The sequence below is a fragment of the Patella vulgata genome, chromosome 2 (assembly GCF_932274485.2).
Source record: "Patella vulgata chromosome 2, xgPatVulg1.2, whole genome shotgun sequence".
NCBI lineage: Eukaryota > Metazoa > Mollusca > Gastropoda > Patellidae > Patella > Patella vulgata.
The window spans coordinates 30751026-30769370 of record NC_065880.2 but is presented as its reverse complement, the minus strand read 5'-3'; the positions used below and the strand labels follow the sequence as shown (position 1 = coordinate 30769370).

At 32.9% G+C, this 18345-nt stretch overlaps 1 protein-coding gene across 2 annotated transcripts in view; it reads left to right on the top strand.

The window, feature by feature from the left end:
- The window catches only part of LOC126811073 (follistatin-related protein 5), a 65943-nt gene extending 53175 nt beyond the window's left edge, over window positions 1–12768 (top strand). For both annotated transcript variants that reach the window (XM_050536545.2, XM_050536544.2), the window contains exons 8-16: window positions 413–530; window positions 1649–1807; window positions 2032–2172; window positions 3287–3570; window positions 4181–4366; window positions 4916–5096; window positions 5542–5736; window positions 7484–7648; window positions 7975–12768. In XM_050536545.2, the coding sequence (XP_050392502.2) occupies window positions 413–530; window positions 1649–1807; window positions 2032–2172; window positions 3287–3570; window positions 4181–4366; window positions 4916–5096; window positions 5542–5736; window positions 7484–7648; window positions 7975–8174 (1629 nt within the window). In that variant the 3' untranslated portion in view covers window positions 8175–12768. The remainder of the gene's footprint in view (window positions 1–412; window positions 531–1648; window positions 1808–2031; window positions 2173–3286; window positions 3571–4180; window positions 4367–4915; window positions 5097–5541; window positions 5737–7483; window positions 7649–7974) is intronic.
- Window positions 12769–18345: the final 5577 nt, after the last annotated feature.

The following is an 18345-nucleotide window of genomic DNA, read 5'->3' as shown; positions in this document are numbered from 1 at the left end:
CATAAACAAAGCTCTTTATCGGCATTTGCTAACTTCGTGGAATGAACACTCCAGAGTTTATAACAGTAGGCCTACTTATATTGCTATTTATTCATCATTAAGCTATAAAATATCGTAAATAACATAAAAAGGTAGACATTTTTAATATTTATGTTGAATATCATCCAGAAAAATCAAAATCGTAATATATCGTGGAATGTTCGTTTCTTCAATATTTTTCTGAAGACGGTATTTTTGATGGTTTTTATTTCTGTGATGATTCATATCGGAAAAACGAAATATCGCCCAGTTCTAGTTAAGTCCACATACTACGCGTATATACTGTATACAGACTTTTTAATTGGTTACCCTTTATAGTTGATGATAGTGTTCTGTATTTTATTTTAATTTGATGAATTATTTATTTCAACAGGTATTTGATGATGGTTCGCTATTCTTCAGTACAATTGGGGTCCATCATATTGGAAATTATTCCTGCTTTGATCGTAAAAATAACAACTTTAAACAGGTTCATGTCCTGAAAGTACAGAGTAAGTTTTGTTTAATTCCAGGATAATTCAATATTTGGCTCACCAGGGTAGGTTAATTCCAGGAAATAAGTTTGTGTCATTTGAAGTCTTGAGGGTGTCATTGTAAGCAATAGTAATCCCGCACAAAACTACAATATTGTGAGAGATATCGGTCCAATAAACCCTCTACCATTTTGTTGTGGGAAAACAAAAATGATAGAACTTTTGAATCCAAGCCAGGGCATTATCTAGCATTCATATTTTGATTTTGTTTTCTTAATTAAATGTTAAATGAGTTTATATTTTGTGTGGATTATTGGACTAAGCAGTTAGAAATTTGCTATTATAGTGAAAAATGCAAATGATTCAATGTTACTTTAATTGGAATGAAATTGAAAATGAAATGAAATGAAATTGGGTTTAACGTCCTACTGTTTTGCTCCGAACCGGGCTAATGAAGATAGGCATACGCCATACAGTGTGCTATGAGGGAAATTTTGCCTGGACAGCAGCACTACGGCCTACTCTTATATCCAACTGTCAAGAGATCTTTTACGTGCACGCCAATGTGTACATGTTACCTCGCTTTTTCGTCTCATCCAAATGACTATACAACTGTCCTTGTTAGGCTCTCCGTCCTGTAACACTGACAAGATGGAACCACACCGGAAAATCTGGGTGAACTTTCTCGGCCAATGCGTGGATCAAACACCCGCCCTCCAGGCTAGCGAGCCAGCGTCTTACCCACTTAGCCACCGTGACCCCCTAAAGAAACAATTGAACTAATACAATAAATCTATCAGTGAAAACAATACATGCTGTAACTATGCACTGAAAATTGGTAAAAAAAAGTGATATTACTGCTTTTATCATTTAGCACATGGTACATGTAAATATTGACTACCTCAATTCTCTGAATAAAGTAAAGAAAGCTTATTTTTGAGTCTACCCGAAACTACAGCTTCTTAGACAGCTGTAATCTACAGGAGTCAGAGAACTAGTATTCCACCAAAAAAGAGTTGACTTACATGAGTAGATTAGAATCTTTAAGATGTTTAATATAAATTTAATGTTTGGAAGTTTTCTATGTTATTTTGTTAAATTTTATTTACAGAATTTTGATCTTTCTATACTTACAGTGCCACCTATTGTTCAAGTCTCACCAATGAGTCAGATGCGTCAGTCCAAGTCAGATATAACAGTAAAATGTCATGCCGAGGGTATTCCACGACCTGTTATTTCCTGGAATATCAATGAAATGCCTCTACCTCATGATCCAGATCATTTCATACAATCAGGTAAATGATAGGGGCTGAAAAGATGCATAAATTAATTTCATGGCAGCTTTCAAAAGTGATATTTATTTCATATTGTCCGGATAGCGGTCTTCAGCTTCTTCACCAAATTCCAACTATTACTATTTATTTTACTTACACTCCATGTGTCCCCTTTAGTTTCCTCTAAAAGCAGTCTAAGATATAAAAAGTAATTAAACTAAACAATTGATAATATTTTGTTTCAGATGATAATGAAACTTTAACAATTCGTCAAGCAGACTACCAAAGAGATACAGGAGCTTATAAATGTGTTGCTAAAAACCAAGCTGGTATTGCTGAAGATGTAGCTTCTATATTTATTGAAGATATTTCTCATTCTAAAATACGTAAGTACATTAGATTTAATATTGTCACGATTTCATAATCTGTCCACAATCAATTCTGACACCTAAAACACACTTAAAATGAGTCAGAATGAGCAGAGCTTAATGAGCTACAAGCAAAACAAGTGAGCAATATTGATTTTGGTTGAAATTGAGAATGTGAAAATAACAATAACTCAGTTTTAAATTTTCCTCATTGTGACTCATTTTGCCAACACAGGTCACATATACATGTTTCTAGTTCCCAAGTTGCACAACCATAGCTGGGAATATGTTATTAGTTAAACTTAAAGGGAGACAACTCCTTATTTTGTTACCAGGCATTAAGTTCTTAAAGCATTAAGTTAAGAATTTACTCAACTTTCAGTCACTGTTTATGAGAAATGTGTTTGATCCATAAACACAAAACTTTGCACATAGTTTCATATTGATCTATTTGATATATTAAAACAACAACAGTTTTATAAAGTTCTATATTTTAACTAAAATAAGGCAAACAATTTTGAGTAAATTCTTAACTTACAGTAGCTAAGTCTCTAACTCAGTATCATTCAAAACCTTCGACAATGAAAACACGAATAATTTGTCAATTTTATTCAACATTGATGTTGTGATTTTACCGGTAAAAGCTGGGCTTCTGATATCCAATATTTAAAACAAAATAAACATTTTACGATTGGTACACGATTCGTGTACCATAATGTGTTTCAGCACATTTGATACAAGTGATTCGGAAAAACGAGATTAGACATATTCCACAAGTCTTGTTTAACAGTGACCCCATATTCTTATCTGGAGAGCATGCGCAATAAATACTATCGGTGTAGACTGGATTAACCAGACTCTAGAGATTGTCATTTGATTGAGACTTCTGGCGTATTTCGACGAACATAACTGCTTTGAAATTAGAGTAAAAACGGAAACGATTGAATGTAAATCAGTTTATTTACATTCATATTACATTATTATATACGTTGCGACCCATTTGTGTCAATTTGTGGGTCCCAAATATTAGCGATTTAACTACTTTAAGTCTGAGAATGCTTTGTGAACTCAGGGTCAGGACTTAGTTAGAAAATTATCTTGACTTTGAAATATTGAATTGTTTATTTTTCAGACACATCTTCACAGAAATCATTTGGAACATTCTTGGTGTTCCACTCAAGAGGATATACAGCTTACCAACCACAATCTTGCTTGATGAGACGAGAAGTTCGAGGAAATTTCGGAAATTTTAAATTTATTCCTGACAACCTGGACTCACCCTTGACCCTGTGTCCTAACAGTAAATGTGATTGGGGAATGTCTGTCAATGTTAAAAATCAGTTTGTGTTTATCAGTCAGCCAACACAAAATCGTGTTGTTGTCATAGAAACTTCACGAAAATGGAACCCAATTCAGGTAATGATTATTATTACTTTAATTTACGGTGGCATGGTGGCCGAATGTTTTAACGTGTGTGCTTTAGATCATAAGGTCTGTCATTGAGTGGCGTGGATTTGAATCACTGCTTATATGTGACCAGGAGTAGGGTTACCTCTCCAACCTTGTGTGTTTTCTCCAAGTCGTCCATTTTCTTTCAACTGTTGAGGATTATTAAAATAACATTGAGCCATGTTTTAGTCCTGGAATGGTGTAGTATGTTTTGAGTGGATGTTAAATCCTCTCTCTCTCTCTCTCTCTCTCTCTCTCTCTCTCTCTCTAAGTAATTATTTAATTTCAAAGGTAAACTAAAATTATTACCTAAATATGGGATTTTTCCTGAACCAAGGTAGCTAATGAAGACATGCTATATTATGCTGTGCACTATTCTGGAAATTTTGTCCTGTTTTGATTTCCAAATATCAATAGATCTTCTCAAAACGATGAAAAGTGATATGAGGTGTTCTAGAAAAAGTAAGCACATCTTGATGATTACTTATACCTTAAAGAAATCTGGTTTTTTTTCTCCGAACTAATTCTGATTTTTCTTATTAAAGCATATCGTGTTTAACAACAATATTTGTTCTAGGTGATTGACACTGATCGTCAACCAATCGGATTATACTATATACCCCATCTAGATCAAGTATGGGTATTATGTTGGAATGGAAGAGATGATGGTAGTATGAAGACTATTGTAGTAATACGTGATGCCAGTCAGGAAATACAACACCATTCAGTACATACTCAACCTGTAGGAAACAGATTTGATCTGGTGAGTTCCAACAACCATTTGTAACGCTTTTTGCTCTTCAATCTGGTAGAAGGATTCCATTTAGAATTGAAGAATTAGTGCTAGACTCTCATATTATCTAATAGCCATGTTTCTAAAATAGGCCAGCATTTAGACAATTGTAATGTCATTTAGAATTGAAACAAAATATGTCATATTAATGACAAGCATCAACATCTAGTTTACAAAAATAAAATGGGATTAACGTCCTACTTTTCTGCACTAGCAGGGTTAATGACAACTGATCTGGTTTACCTCATCTAGTTTGGCAATTGTTTTTTTTAATCAGAAGATTACGAAAATGGAATATTAACGTGACTGCTGTCCATTCGTCTTTGTAGAACCATGTGAACGCTCGAATGACAACAGCTTTCATCCTATCTGTATGAAATTGATATCAATGTCTTGTAAATGTTTATAGTACCTACAAAAGAATAAATATGCTCAGACGACTTAGCTGATGTTGGCATATGTTTCATTGTATGGCAACCTGTCATATGTAAATTTGGAATGTTTTTTGTTTCTTTTTAGGTTGAACAAATATTCATGCCACCACAGAATGATTTAAACCACCATTTTAACTTTGGTTATATCGTACATGCCCAACAACGTGGTTTATTTAAACTTGATCTTGTAGAGATGAAATATGTCAAAGTCATTGATTTCTCACACTTTGACTGTATCCCAAAATCAGTTGCCTTTGTTCCTGTTGGTAAGTATAGCTAATTTTATTTAATTTGTTGCAACGTACATTTGTTATATAGGGCCTATACTAATTATCAAACTAAAGCTAATTTCCTGACTGTTATATAAACATAAATTACAGCATATTTGAATAAAAAAGGAAAATTAGAGATTTGAGTAATTAGAAGGTTGAGCTATTCCATTTAAAATTTCTTCTTGTTGATCATCTGTATAATATACCCTCTCCCTCACCACTTTATTCTATTTATAAGGGTTTACGATAAATTTGTGCAATGGGACTTGGGACATGAGATGCTGTTTGAACACGTCTTTACTCTATTTTGTAAGAGTTTACAGTAAATTTGTGAGATGGGTCTTGGAACATTATTCTCAAATGGTGTTTAATATTATCAACCAATTTAGTTTTGTAACCATTTGCAAAAGTGTTGTATATTGATATTGGTATTTTTCAGGTGGTCATGTTGTAGTAGAATGTGTTGTACCATCCACTCGTAAAACATTGCAGATTGTTGTAGATTATATCACTGATGCTATCGTGTCACACCTGGCAGTTCCTGGACGACCAGTTGTCAGCCCTGACTCACGACATGTTGTCACTGTGGATTTCCTGTCTGGAAAAATATCAGTCTCAAATGTGACACCTGAAGGTAAAATTTCCAGTTTTCTGTCCCAGGGTCAGTCATTATTCCTTGAGACTCAGGACATTTGCGGTGAATTTAAAATAAACCACCCCGTTTAACGTCCTAATTTTCTGCACCAACATGGCTAATGAAGATAGTATATAAAATAATAATGAGTAATGTAATTGTTATATAAACTTCTTTATTCTTACTGATGAATTGTGGATCGAGATAAGCCTTTTAGACTTCAGGGGTAGCACCTGTGGGTTGACAAGGGAAGTGTGCCTAGTCATTCGGATGGGATGTGAAGGCCTACAAATTGGCATGCACATGGAAATCAAAACTACTGTGTATTTATTTCAAAATGACTTGAGTGAAGTATATGTTCACCAGATATTAAATTCTATCCGTCCACAATTTCTTGTGAACGCTCTAACACCAAAAGTTATCATCCGATTGTTTTAAAATTGATATATGTTGGCTACATTAGTGAGATGTAGATGACTATTTAATTTCAATAATTTCCATTTATTGCGTCTAGAGTTATGGCCCTTGTTTCACTTTGTTGAACCTTGTGAAGGCTTTAACACCAAAAGTTATCATCCGATCTTTGTGAAATTTATATGCCTTATTTAAATTAGGGAATCGAAGACGCCTATTGAATTTCAGCAATTTCCCGTAATTCCTTCTAGAGTTATGGCCCTTGTTTCACTTTGTTGCACCTTGTGAACATCTAAAGTTATCTGCCGATCTGTATGAAATATATATGCTTTAAATTAATAGAAAGAAGAATCCTATTGAATTTCAGCAAGTTCCATATATTACTTCTAGAGTTATGGCCCTTGTTTCACTTTGTTGCACCTTGTGAACGCTCTAACATCTAAAGTTATCTGCCGATCTGGGGTGTTGGATGGCCGAATGGCTAGCACATGCACGCTGTATAATAAGGTCTTTCATTGAGTCAACTGGAGTGGTTTCAAGTCCCTGGTTGTACGTGACAAGGAGTAGGGTCGCCTGTCCAACCTCGTGTATGAAATTTATATGCATCATTTAGATTAGTGAAACCACGCAGCCTATTGAATTTCAGCAATTTGCAATAATTACTTTTAGAGTTATGGCCCTTGTTTCACTTTTTTCAACCTTGTTAATGCTCGATTGATGAAAGTTATCATCTGATATGTATGAAATTTATATGCATCCTTTAAATTTGTGAAACGGTGGTCTATTGGATTTCAGCAATTTCCGTCAGTTATTTCTAGAGTTATGGTCCTTGTTTTACTTTGTGAACCTTGTGATCGTTCGAATGACAAAAGTTATCATTCGATTTGTAAGAAATTTATATCCATTATTTAAAATAGTAAAACGAAAAAGCCTGTCAAATTTCAAAATTTTCTATAAATTACTTCCAGCGTTAAAGCCCTTGTTTCAGTTTTTAGAACCTTGTGAACACTCAAAGGACAAAAAATATAAATTGTTTTGTAAATGCCCCCAATAACCTACAAAAGAATAAATATGCAGCAACCCTGGTCGATCGCTCAGGCGATTTAGCTGCTGTGGGTGTATGTTTCGTTGCCTGGCAACCTATCTTACTATCATTGAAATTCAATGTGACTGGCAAAATTCACTAAAGAGGGTGGACATTCTGATCTGCAGGCAAGAGTCTTGTCACTAGAATTGCACTTTTGACCATAAACAAAAATTAACCATGTCTCAAAATGTATTGCCATAGTAGACTTTTATAAACATCTACAATATTCAACATTGTTAATTACAGGTATGTTGGAGATGGGTTTTGAAGTAATTGTTAGTACAACTATTAGTGATGTGGAATTCTTCCCGTCATCTGAGAGAAAAGGTTACGATTTTGTCATGTCATCCGCCGATACAGAGAACATAATTATCCTTAGCTTGAACAATGGAAAGGTTGAAAAAATAAAAGGTATGAGTAAAATTTATATTTTCAGTTAAAAATGATGTTCTATCATTCTCACTTGGAAATCCATACCAAGAAATGTTTTTTTTATTTTGTGATAAGGCACAAAAACAAATCTTTTGTATTTCATAATATAATAATACAAATTGTTGTATTCCAGAATATAATAATACATATCATTGTATTCCAGTATTTGTATTCCAGTATACACATTGTTGTGTTCCAGTATATAGTAATACATGTTGTTGTGTTCCAGTATATAGTAATACATGTTGTATTCCAGTATATAATAATATTTTTATGTGACTGAGGGAATCCTTTTACTTTTATAGGAACCCATAAAGTAGGTGGTGACAGTATGATGACACCAAGTCACATGACAAGAACCGTCGTATCAGGTGGAGTATTTGGTGATTATTTGTTGACACCATTTGATTCAACGATTTCAATTATTGATGGAAAACACCACCATGTGAAATGTGAATTCAAGGGAACACTACAGAGTAATGGAATAGTATTTGTAGAAAATTGAAGAGTGATTTTTTTTGTAAGACTTATTTTTTGGTTTCGTAATATAGCTTCGTTTAGAAGATAACGAAATAAAATTAGAAACTATTTGTTTCAATAAAAATAAATTTGAATTTGTTTTAGATGATAGAAAAAAAAGGTAATGACTTCAACAGAATTTTTTTTTTTTTAAGAAATTCAATTGTTTTGAAAAATATTGAACAAATTAAAGTTCCATTTGTTTGTGTTGATAGTAGTAGATAAAGATACGTTTTGTAAGTGCAAAAAATATTTTTGCAATTAATATAACATTTGAATCGTATGTAAATCATATGAGCGAAGCGATTTATGAAATGTGAAATTAATTTTAAAATGGAACTCTAGTCTTTTTAGCTAGTCTAATATGTGTGAACTAATTGTAATAACACTTATGTTTGAAAATCATTTAATGATACTACTAATGATTTGTTTTTAGAAATGGAGTACTTTGTCAAGATTTCATATTCAATGTCTCTTGTGTGAAATGTTCTTTTGAAAACAACACTCATGAAATTGAAACTACTTTTTAGATATGTGTGTTGTGTTCAGCACAATAAAGAAAAGATAAATTGAATTTTTATTTCAAAATATTTCTGAAAATGAGAAAGTGCTATGAGGTGTTCCCAAAAGAGTGCATTTCTGAGACATTGCTGTGAAATTTATATGACAAATTCATAATGGTTCCAACAAGGATAATATCTGGATTGATGTTCAAAAACTCTATTTGATTTGAAGTAAATATATTTTGTGCCATAATTTTATTGAAGACACTACTTCACTATTCTAAAATAAAATATTTAAGACCTAACAGAAAAATCTCGGTAATTATGTGAAGCAGTAGATTATGTAGGTGCTTTAAAAAGGATAATTTAGATGCTTTTTAATTGGCCTCCATCTAAAGTCCCAAAAGATTTGCAGCTTATGGTTACGCAAAATTTAGATGTAAGAAGCTTTGTGATTGGCTAGCTTCAATTTTTAAGAAATTTTATATACCTGCCTATAACTGTATTGATGTGAATTTTTCATGTTAAAAAATCTAAACCAATTTTAAGTGTTTTTTTTCTTTGAATGTCTAATATCTTATGACAAAGTACATCAAATGTACCAATATGATATGACTTAACATGTTATACTCCATATTGTTTGTAATTGGCATATTTTGGTGTAATTACATTATTATTATTCTTAAAGCTTTAACAGACCCAAGCTTAAGCTGTGTTCACATGAATCAAAAGGCCAGTACGCACTAATATATTTGTTCAGCAGATTTTCTTAGCCAAGTGTTTTAGATTAGAACATAGACTTGTGGATTCTGATTTAGAGGTACATGTAATTTTACTAGTATTTATCAATTGGCTGAGGTATTTGTTCAGCAGAAAGTTGTTAGTGTGTGCATGGCACATTGAGATCACAAAGGAGCAATTTAAGATACTAAATAATTCCCAGTCAGTGATTTGGGAATTTATGAAATAAATTCACTGTCTTCAGATTGTCTTAATAAAATGGGAAACATTAATGTAGCTACCTTTGAGGGAGGGTTAAAATGAAATTTGGATTCAATTGTGAACACGGACTTATTTTGTATGAAGATGTTGCAACATTGTACATGTATAACTAATTATTGTTTTGTTTATACTTGTTATATTATTATAGACTTATCTATAGTTATATTAATAAAGGCAGTGGTAAATAATACATTACAAAACATTGGTTGATAATTATTGGTATTATTGTTGTAGGAGTAATAATTACTACATAGATGATTAATGGTATTATTGTTGCAGGAGTAATAATTACTACATAGATGATTAATGGTATTATTGTTGCAGGAGTAATAATTACTGCATCGATAATTATTGTTATTATTGTTGCAGGAATAATAATTACTGTGCCGATAACTATTGGTATTATTGCTGCAGGAATAATAATTAATGCATCATGATTATTGGTATTATTGTTGCAGGAATAGTAATCAGTGTGTTTGAGAATGTATTAAAATTATCATAAGCAATTACCTATAACAATTCTTATGGATAACAGGATAATGAGTGAAATAAATATAGAAATTTTTCATCTTATCAGAATTGTTATATTCAGCTTCTAACTGCCTGTAAAAGACATTAATTTACTTACAAACAATGTAACAATGTTGCTGTTATTATATGTTGTGTATTTATTAATGGGAAATATATATTATAATTATTTCCTTTGGGAAATATATATTATAATCATTTCCTTATGCAGTGATATTTTTTTTCAAACTTTCTCCTCACATATATATGATGTATATGATCACTGTGTGTTATTTTTATTGTAAATATTTGTTTGTGTATCCGTCTGTTAATTAAATCATATACAGCACCACCACCATCATTTGTGTCATAATAATATTTTAGGAATAATTAAAATAATCCAAAATATCCAGTGAGATTTAAAAATAACCATCATAGTTCAAAATATTAAAAAATATTGTAGGAATAATAATCATTATTTAATTCGATTTAAGGAATAATAATTAAAATTTAAATAATATCTAAAGACATTTAAGGAATAGTGGTCATAATCTAAGACATAACTCCCACGGTAGATCCTAGATCTTAATCTAAAATATCCAATGAGGAATAATAATAATCAAAGATGTCCAGGATGGAATGCATTTAAACATGCCCTTGACAAAAATAATTTTAAAAAATTCTTTAAATAATTAGGAATTTGTTGCTCATTAAATCAAAAAAATCCTAAATAATTTTTTACAAATATGTATGCTAATATTTATTTGTTTGCAAACAGGCTAATCACAAATCTATTAATGAATTCCCATGAAACATTAGTTATCAAGGGATGTCATTCTGAATGACATAATATGGTTTGGATTATCTCCCATTGTGTTCTAGCATTTTATAAGATTTCTTACAAATCAAAATAAATCTCTCTATTGTCATCAAAACATTAAATTAAAAATTCCATTATCTAAAGAATTGTCAGTGGAATTTAAGATAGATGAAGTAATAATATTTCTAAACATTAAAATTTTGCTTGTAGTTGCTTTGTGATGAATATACAATTTATACGCTATGATGTTCCTGCAAGTTTTACGTGCCTTTCAAATGTTGTTAAGATTTTTGTTAAGATTCTTTCTTTTTTAAATTCGATTTACATTTTAAAAATTTTAAAATGAAGCAGTGATATATTGATGAAAGTCTAAACTTAACCCTAAAAGCCCAAAGAAAAACGATTATAGTGCATTTGTACTATGTATTAAATTCAAGTTCATTTACTTATATTCAACATCTGTCTATCAAGTAAGTAAAAGAAATATTTAAAGTTTAGGATAAAGTAAGAATTTATATGAGTCATTCATCATTAAAAATTTATTGTTATATTTTATTTACATGGGTCATTTGTTTTGTTTTTATTATAATTGTTTAATGTTATCTTTTTTATTTTATATTTTTGTGAACTTAGTGCATAATTTTGATAGCTTTATACTATGATGATCATATGACAGAAAGTGAGCCTAATCTTGTTCTGGGCTGGGCATCTATATTGAGTCTGCGATAATGGTTGTGTGTGTAAAATACAAGTAGGAATACAATGATGAATTGAATGATAACCATAAGAAAATAAGACATTGTTAAATAGAATAATAACTATAAGACCATATTAAATTGAATAATAATCATAAGACAATGTTTAATTGAATAATAACCAAAAGACAATGTTAAATTGAATAATAACAAAAAATATATTAATGGTTGGATGAGAGGACATATGGGTTATAATTTATAAGGTGATGAAAGATCTGAATAATATTATTGAAAAGGCCAGTGTTCTGATGGAGAGTATAGTATATTATTAGGTTGATGTATATATTATATATAATTTCCAGCCATATCTGATAACATTATATTTAATTTTCAACAGAATCTGATAACCAATTTAACTTTCACCATCAACCTATTTTACATAATGGCACATGCCTACTAATTTTAATGCTACAGTTCCCGGTACATGAATATTGATATTAGAAAGGGTTATAAACCGCATTGGTCTCATTTCATTCAATCATTCTTCTGGTCTTGACTGACTGCCAGTGAAATTGATAGCCTTAGAATTGATTTGTTGGTGAATTTAAACTCAAAAGAATTTAACAATAAAACAGAATACAGCAAATTCAGTTAAAATTGGTTATGAAATTGAGATAATGCTAAAAAATTATTATAACCCGCAATAGAAAATATGGATAATCTTGGATTAATCAAATGTGCAGAATGGCTGACAGAATGCTGAAATGAAAAACCTAATATTCCACACACACATATGATAAGTAAGTTTCATCACATTCCAAAGAAGATTGTTTTTCATTTCTTCAATAATCTCACTTATGTAATTACTGTCCGTGCTATTGTTTTTTTTTTCATGTGTTATTTTGTCTACTTTGTTTTAATGTAAAGAGAATTATATGCAATGTAAGTGAAGCTATATATACATATATGTATAACTTGTCAATGTGGCACCACCCTGTCTCTTTTTTTGTCAAACATTCTCGATATTTGTCAATAAAAAAATTTGTTTCCAAATTTACGTTCTTTAACTTTTTGTAGTCAAATATATAACGGTATTACAAATTTTCCTTAATGGTTGGTTTAACCTGGAACCGCATTTGCCAGGTAATGTCTCAAGGACTGCTGTGAAAATTGTGTCTTGTCTTGTTGTTGGTTTAAGATATAAAAGAAAAAACAAGATATATGTCCTGCTCACAAATTGGCAATCTAAGATTGGTATAATGCCCATAGACATTGATGAAGATTAGCTGGAAATGGGTATAATGCCCATCGAAGTTGATGAAGATTAGCTGGAAATGTTGCTGTCTTGGTACAATTTACATTATAAAACGACCAGGTTATAAAATTGTCCACAGCCTTTCCAAGAAAGATGGGGAATATAAAAATGGATTCGTCCGTCTGTCTGTCTGTCCGTCACACTTTTCGGGACACAATAACTCTCCTTCTAATTGAGCTAGAATGTTCAAACTTGGTGTAGGTGTTTATTAAGTCAATGCCTTGATTAAGTTCCAAGATGAGCATTTTCTGTTTAGGGTAAGCAAAGACAAGCAATTTGATTGGTTGATGCTTTGGGACATGATAACTATAGTTCTAATTAAATGCGAGTGATGAAACTTGGTGTATAGTTTCATTAGTTTGATTGCTCGATACTTTTGAAAAAAATAAATGTGCGATAAATTAATATGTGTCATCTATTCATTTTGGGATTTCGGCGGGGACATCAGCCTCACTGTTGGCTTGTTGAATGTCCACAATACACATCTAGATATGTACATCTGTAATTCTTTATTCTGGTCACGGATAATGTTGTTCTGACTGTACAAAGATGATTGATAGGGAACATTGATGATTATTTGATTGATTGATTATTTACGTGACTCTGAGCGGTAGTCTAGTGTTGGGTTTCGCTTTCTGTGATTCCCCGCCTGATTTCAATCTTCTCTTCCATCATTCTTTGTCAATGTATTATTAAACAAATAAAACGTAAAACCATATAATTATAAATATATGTATACACTTTGATAACATGGCTATATAATACATAATTAACTGCTACAGTTACATAAAGCATTAATCCAAGCTTAGAACTTCAGAATTATCTACGATAAAAAGAGTTCCATGGTATAATCCGAAAGTTTAAAAAATAAAAAACATACGTTATAGCATGTCTTCGGCTTCTCCACCTTTTGAGAAACACGACAGTCTTGCCCGCTTCTGTTTTGTACCAAAAATCGCGTTATCTAGAGGTCACAATTTTTATCGGAATTAATATAAAGTTTGAATATTACACCGTTACACTATAATGAGGTGGGTTGGAATTTCGAGAAAATCGGACCAAAAATGCCCGACAAAATGGCAGATCTCCGTTCGCAAATAGTGTAAAAGTATGTAAAGCCAAAGATGTGGACCCCTCTAGAGGTCACAATTTTTATACGATTTTTATGAAACTTAAAATATATGTTTATATCCCAAAGATATGTATTCCTTTCGATATGTTCGCTTATCAGACACTAACTTCCAGGATTATGGCCATTAATTGTACTAAAAATCGCGTTTTTAGTCTGTGGACCCTTTATTTAGAGATCACAACTGTTATCCGATAAAAAAAAAAAAAAACCTGTCCGACAAAAATGTCGCTCCCCGTACGCAAATAGTGTAAGACTATGCAATACCAACTTGAAATATATGTCCATTTCCCAAAGTTTTTGATTACTATTGATATTTGCGCATATCGGATTCCAACTTCTTGAATTATGACCCCTGATTGTATAAAAGAAATCGCTATTTTTAGCTCGTTCTCTGTCAATCCCTTGAAACATGTTGGCGTATATATCTTGCATGGTAACGGCTTGTTAATCTTTGATCTATCATTACTATTCCAAGACATGGCTAAAGAGTAATCAATGTGTAGTGTCAGTCGCTAACGTGATTATTTTGAAATAGATTTAACTTCAAATCTGATCTGCAATATGAACGAAGACAATTGACCCATCTGGTTTAAACAATTTTAGTATATCTATAAATTTTATAGTATTACCCAGTTGGTGTGTGTAGTAGAAGAGCAAATAAGTTGTGTTAAATTACCATGAATGGGCAATGGCGGCCAAAAATACGACATAGAATTGAAGAGACCTTATGTCTGTTACGATTCAATATACCTACCCTGTGCAATAAAAATACATGTATAGTTTTGAGTGTATATTCTCAAAGCATCTGACCTGTGTTTTGGGGACAGTGTATTATTATCATAATAAAAGGGAAACATTTATGATCTTGTTTGTACAAATTTAACATGGGTATTTGTTTATCTATATCAAGTGTTCGAAGAATGGCGTATAACATATATACTGGACAATGATGATGAATGGATACGTGTTCGACCATACCTACTGATTGATTTATATTGTCAACTTGCTTGAAGGCATTCAAATCAAACACAAATATACACAACAAAACCAGTTATATTTACCAGATACAGATTGGGTCGTCTCTAGGCCCGTAGCTAGCCGAAAAATGTTGGGGTTGGTGGTGGAACAGGGGGCGTCTGGGGGCGCCCATGGACCTACACTTGACGGTCCACGGCGAACGGCACCGTGGACGCGCCCCCTTCGGATAAAGGGTCTATGGTGTTTTCCCCCCAGAAAATTTTGGAAAATAGGATTTGTACCTGGGGAGACGAACTATGAAAATGACGGAAAATTTCAATTTTGAGGCTGAAGTTGCGATATTGGCGTATTATATTTTGATATGAACATCATCAAAATTTGAAGGAAGAATACGAATTCATTCGTGGGCGCGCCTAACCAATCTCACTCACCCCACCAATCATGCCCTTTTGGGCGCCCCATTGATCAAGTCGTGGGCGCCCAACCAATCTCACTCGTTATTGTGTATTGTGTGCGGCCCGACAATCATATATTGTCATTATAAGGCGCGCCCCACCAATCATGTCATTATGGGCGCCCCTCTGGGATAAGGCAAACAACAGATCACGCCGTTTTGGGCACCCCATCAATCAATTTGTGGAGTTATCGTGTGATTCATTATGAGGCGCCTCATCGTGGGAGTCCAACCAATGTCACTCGTTGGCTTTGTATTGCGTCCAAGGGGGGCAGCGCCCCCACCCGTTAGCTACGGGCCTGGTTTCTTGAGTATTCAAATTAATAGAGGGTTTCCTATGTTCATATGGAGCTTCGGTGATTATTGACGGGACTTATTAATCTGGCATGGAACAACGTTTAGACGTTCGGATGGGAGGAAATTTAGAAACTGTTATTTTTAGTCATGGTCAAAGATAAAATCCGGTATCCGATTCTTCATTATATAAATATAAAGGAATGATATTTAAGATGAATAAAACAACACACTAAATTGCCAATTCTTCAATGTATGTAAACCGATTCTGAATCGGATACTGATAGTCAAATACGGTCTTTTGTATGTCTTTCAATGGCCAATATAAAATCCCTAAGCGATCTAAAGCTTACACTTTAGAAAATAAGGTCTAGCATGATGGGTAGCCTGCCTACCCCTCCTCTCTCCCTCTCTGTCCCTTTCTCTCTCTCTCTCTCTCTCTGTATCTCTCTCTCCAGCCCCCCCTCCCCCTCTCTCTCTCTCTCTCTCTCATTTAAAGGTCCTTGTATATTGAATAGTTGTGTATTAATCGTGATCTCATAGCTAAAGGCTTGACGTAGTGACTTCTTTATTAAGAATGGAAGATTAAAAACAACGATAAAAGTCTTTTCAATATCCACAACATGTCTCACATTACTCTGTATATGTGGTATAGAATTGTATACTATCCTAGGTATTATTACATACTTATTTACCCGAATGGTCATATAATACTACACTTTATATTGTAAACTTAAATCATACAGCATTACACTGTGAAAACGAAACATTTCTGAAAGCACTTTCAACAATTAAGTCATATTCAGTTCAGGATGATATGGTCAAAACAGATTGTGTTAGCTATAAAGGTGCTAATCTACACAAACAAATTGGACTAAATTAGGAATTAATTGCCCTAGAGTATTTGATTAATGAACGCCAAATTATAATGGACAACGATAGCTTACCTCCCTCAATAAAGATGCATTATGTAAGATTTAGATAAAGAGATGACACTTCTCGCTGCAATAGTTAAACAAATTGATAATGAAAATGGAATATCTTGAAAATTTAAGTCAAAGTACTTCATTTTGAGCGCCGTTGGTAGAACACTGTAGTCTTGATGGTTACGATAATATCTATTTTTGAAATTAAATTATTAACTGGCATTAAAATCTAAACTACCGGTTGATTATGGGCTTGGCATGTGAACAAATGTCTAATTACTGACTTATATAACATTTAAGTCCAAACGAAAGACCTGTATTAAGCAGATTTAGTTCTTACATAATGTGTCTTTAATAAAAATACGTTCGCAAATTAATAGGTTGATCATAGATACTAAAGTTGGCTCGTGTTCAGAATGACATTTTAGCTGTCAAAATACATTATTCAATACACCGGATTAAAATTTGGTATTTTAGAGAACAGTGTATTAGAATTATTGGTAATGGAAAATCGAAAATTCCGAACCGAAATGCGGAGTTCCACAAGGATCAGTACTTGGTCCAATTCCTTCATATTACCCCTAGACACCTCCGCGGTACTCAGTTAATTTCTGTCACATAAAGCTTGTCGCATTTCACACTGTTCTTTTATGTTGTGCACTGACTACCCATAGCATATAGGATACAATACAAAATACTATTACTTGTCTTTAAATGCATGAATGATTTGGTCCCACATTATATATCTCAATGGGTATTTTAACATGCCTTGGAGCACGTCCGTGCTCTGATGAGCGAAAACCGTGCTATGAGAAAAAAAAAGTTTCAATGTGGGCAAAAAGGCGCCGTCAGGTATCACCGTACCTTTGTTCGAAAATATGAATCTGAGTTATGATTCGATGTTTTGTTGCTGTACGCCGCGTTGAGAATGTGACCAATCTCTCCCAGTCCCCCTTAAAACTCAAGCTTGGTCGCCAGTCTGGCATGGCATATTCGCTTTCTTTTTCAGATAGCCGCCATCTGTGAAAATTGTATTTTTTATTTCGTTTATTTCGAATTCTTCTTGTTTCTGGATATACGCTGGAGGGTCTACTCTTTAGGAAGTATTACATTTTAAAAAAATTCTAATATCCGCCGAATCATACTTACAGTCTGCGGTGTGAATTAATAGGTATGGATTGCCCTCGTACAGTTTAGTTTGTCAGTTTCTGTGATTTGGTAATGACCTCGTAGAGTTTCCGCAAATATACACCAAATAGACGCTAGAGACCATGTATTTTTCCAAAATTTCTGAGGGGAGACCTCCCTCCCGGACCCCGCCCCTTTACTTTATTAGCACATGTAGAAAACATTACCAAATGAAATTCGTGAAGTCAGTTCTATTTCAGCGTTTAAAACTAAAGACTGATTTTAAAAAAGTGTTTACTTGGGGACTCTTTACCAAATGAAATTCGACAAGTCAGTTCTATTTCAGCGTTTAAAACTAAAGACTGATTTTAAAAAGTGTTTACTTAGTGACTCTTTTATTGGA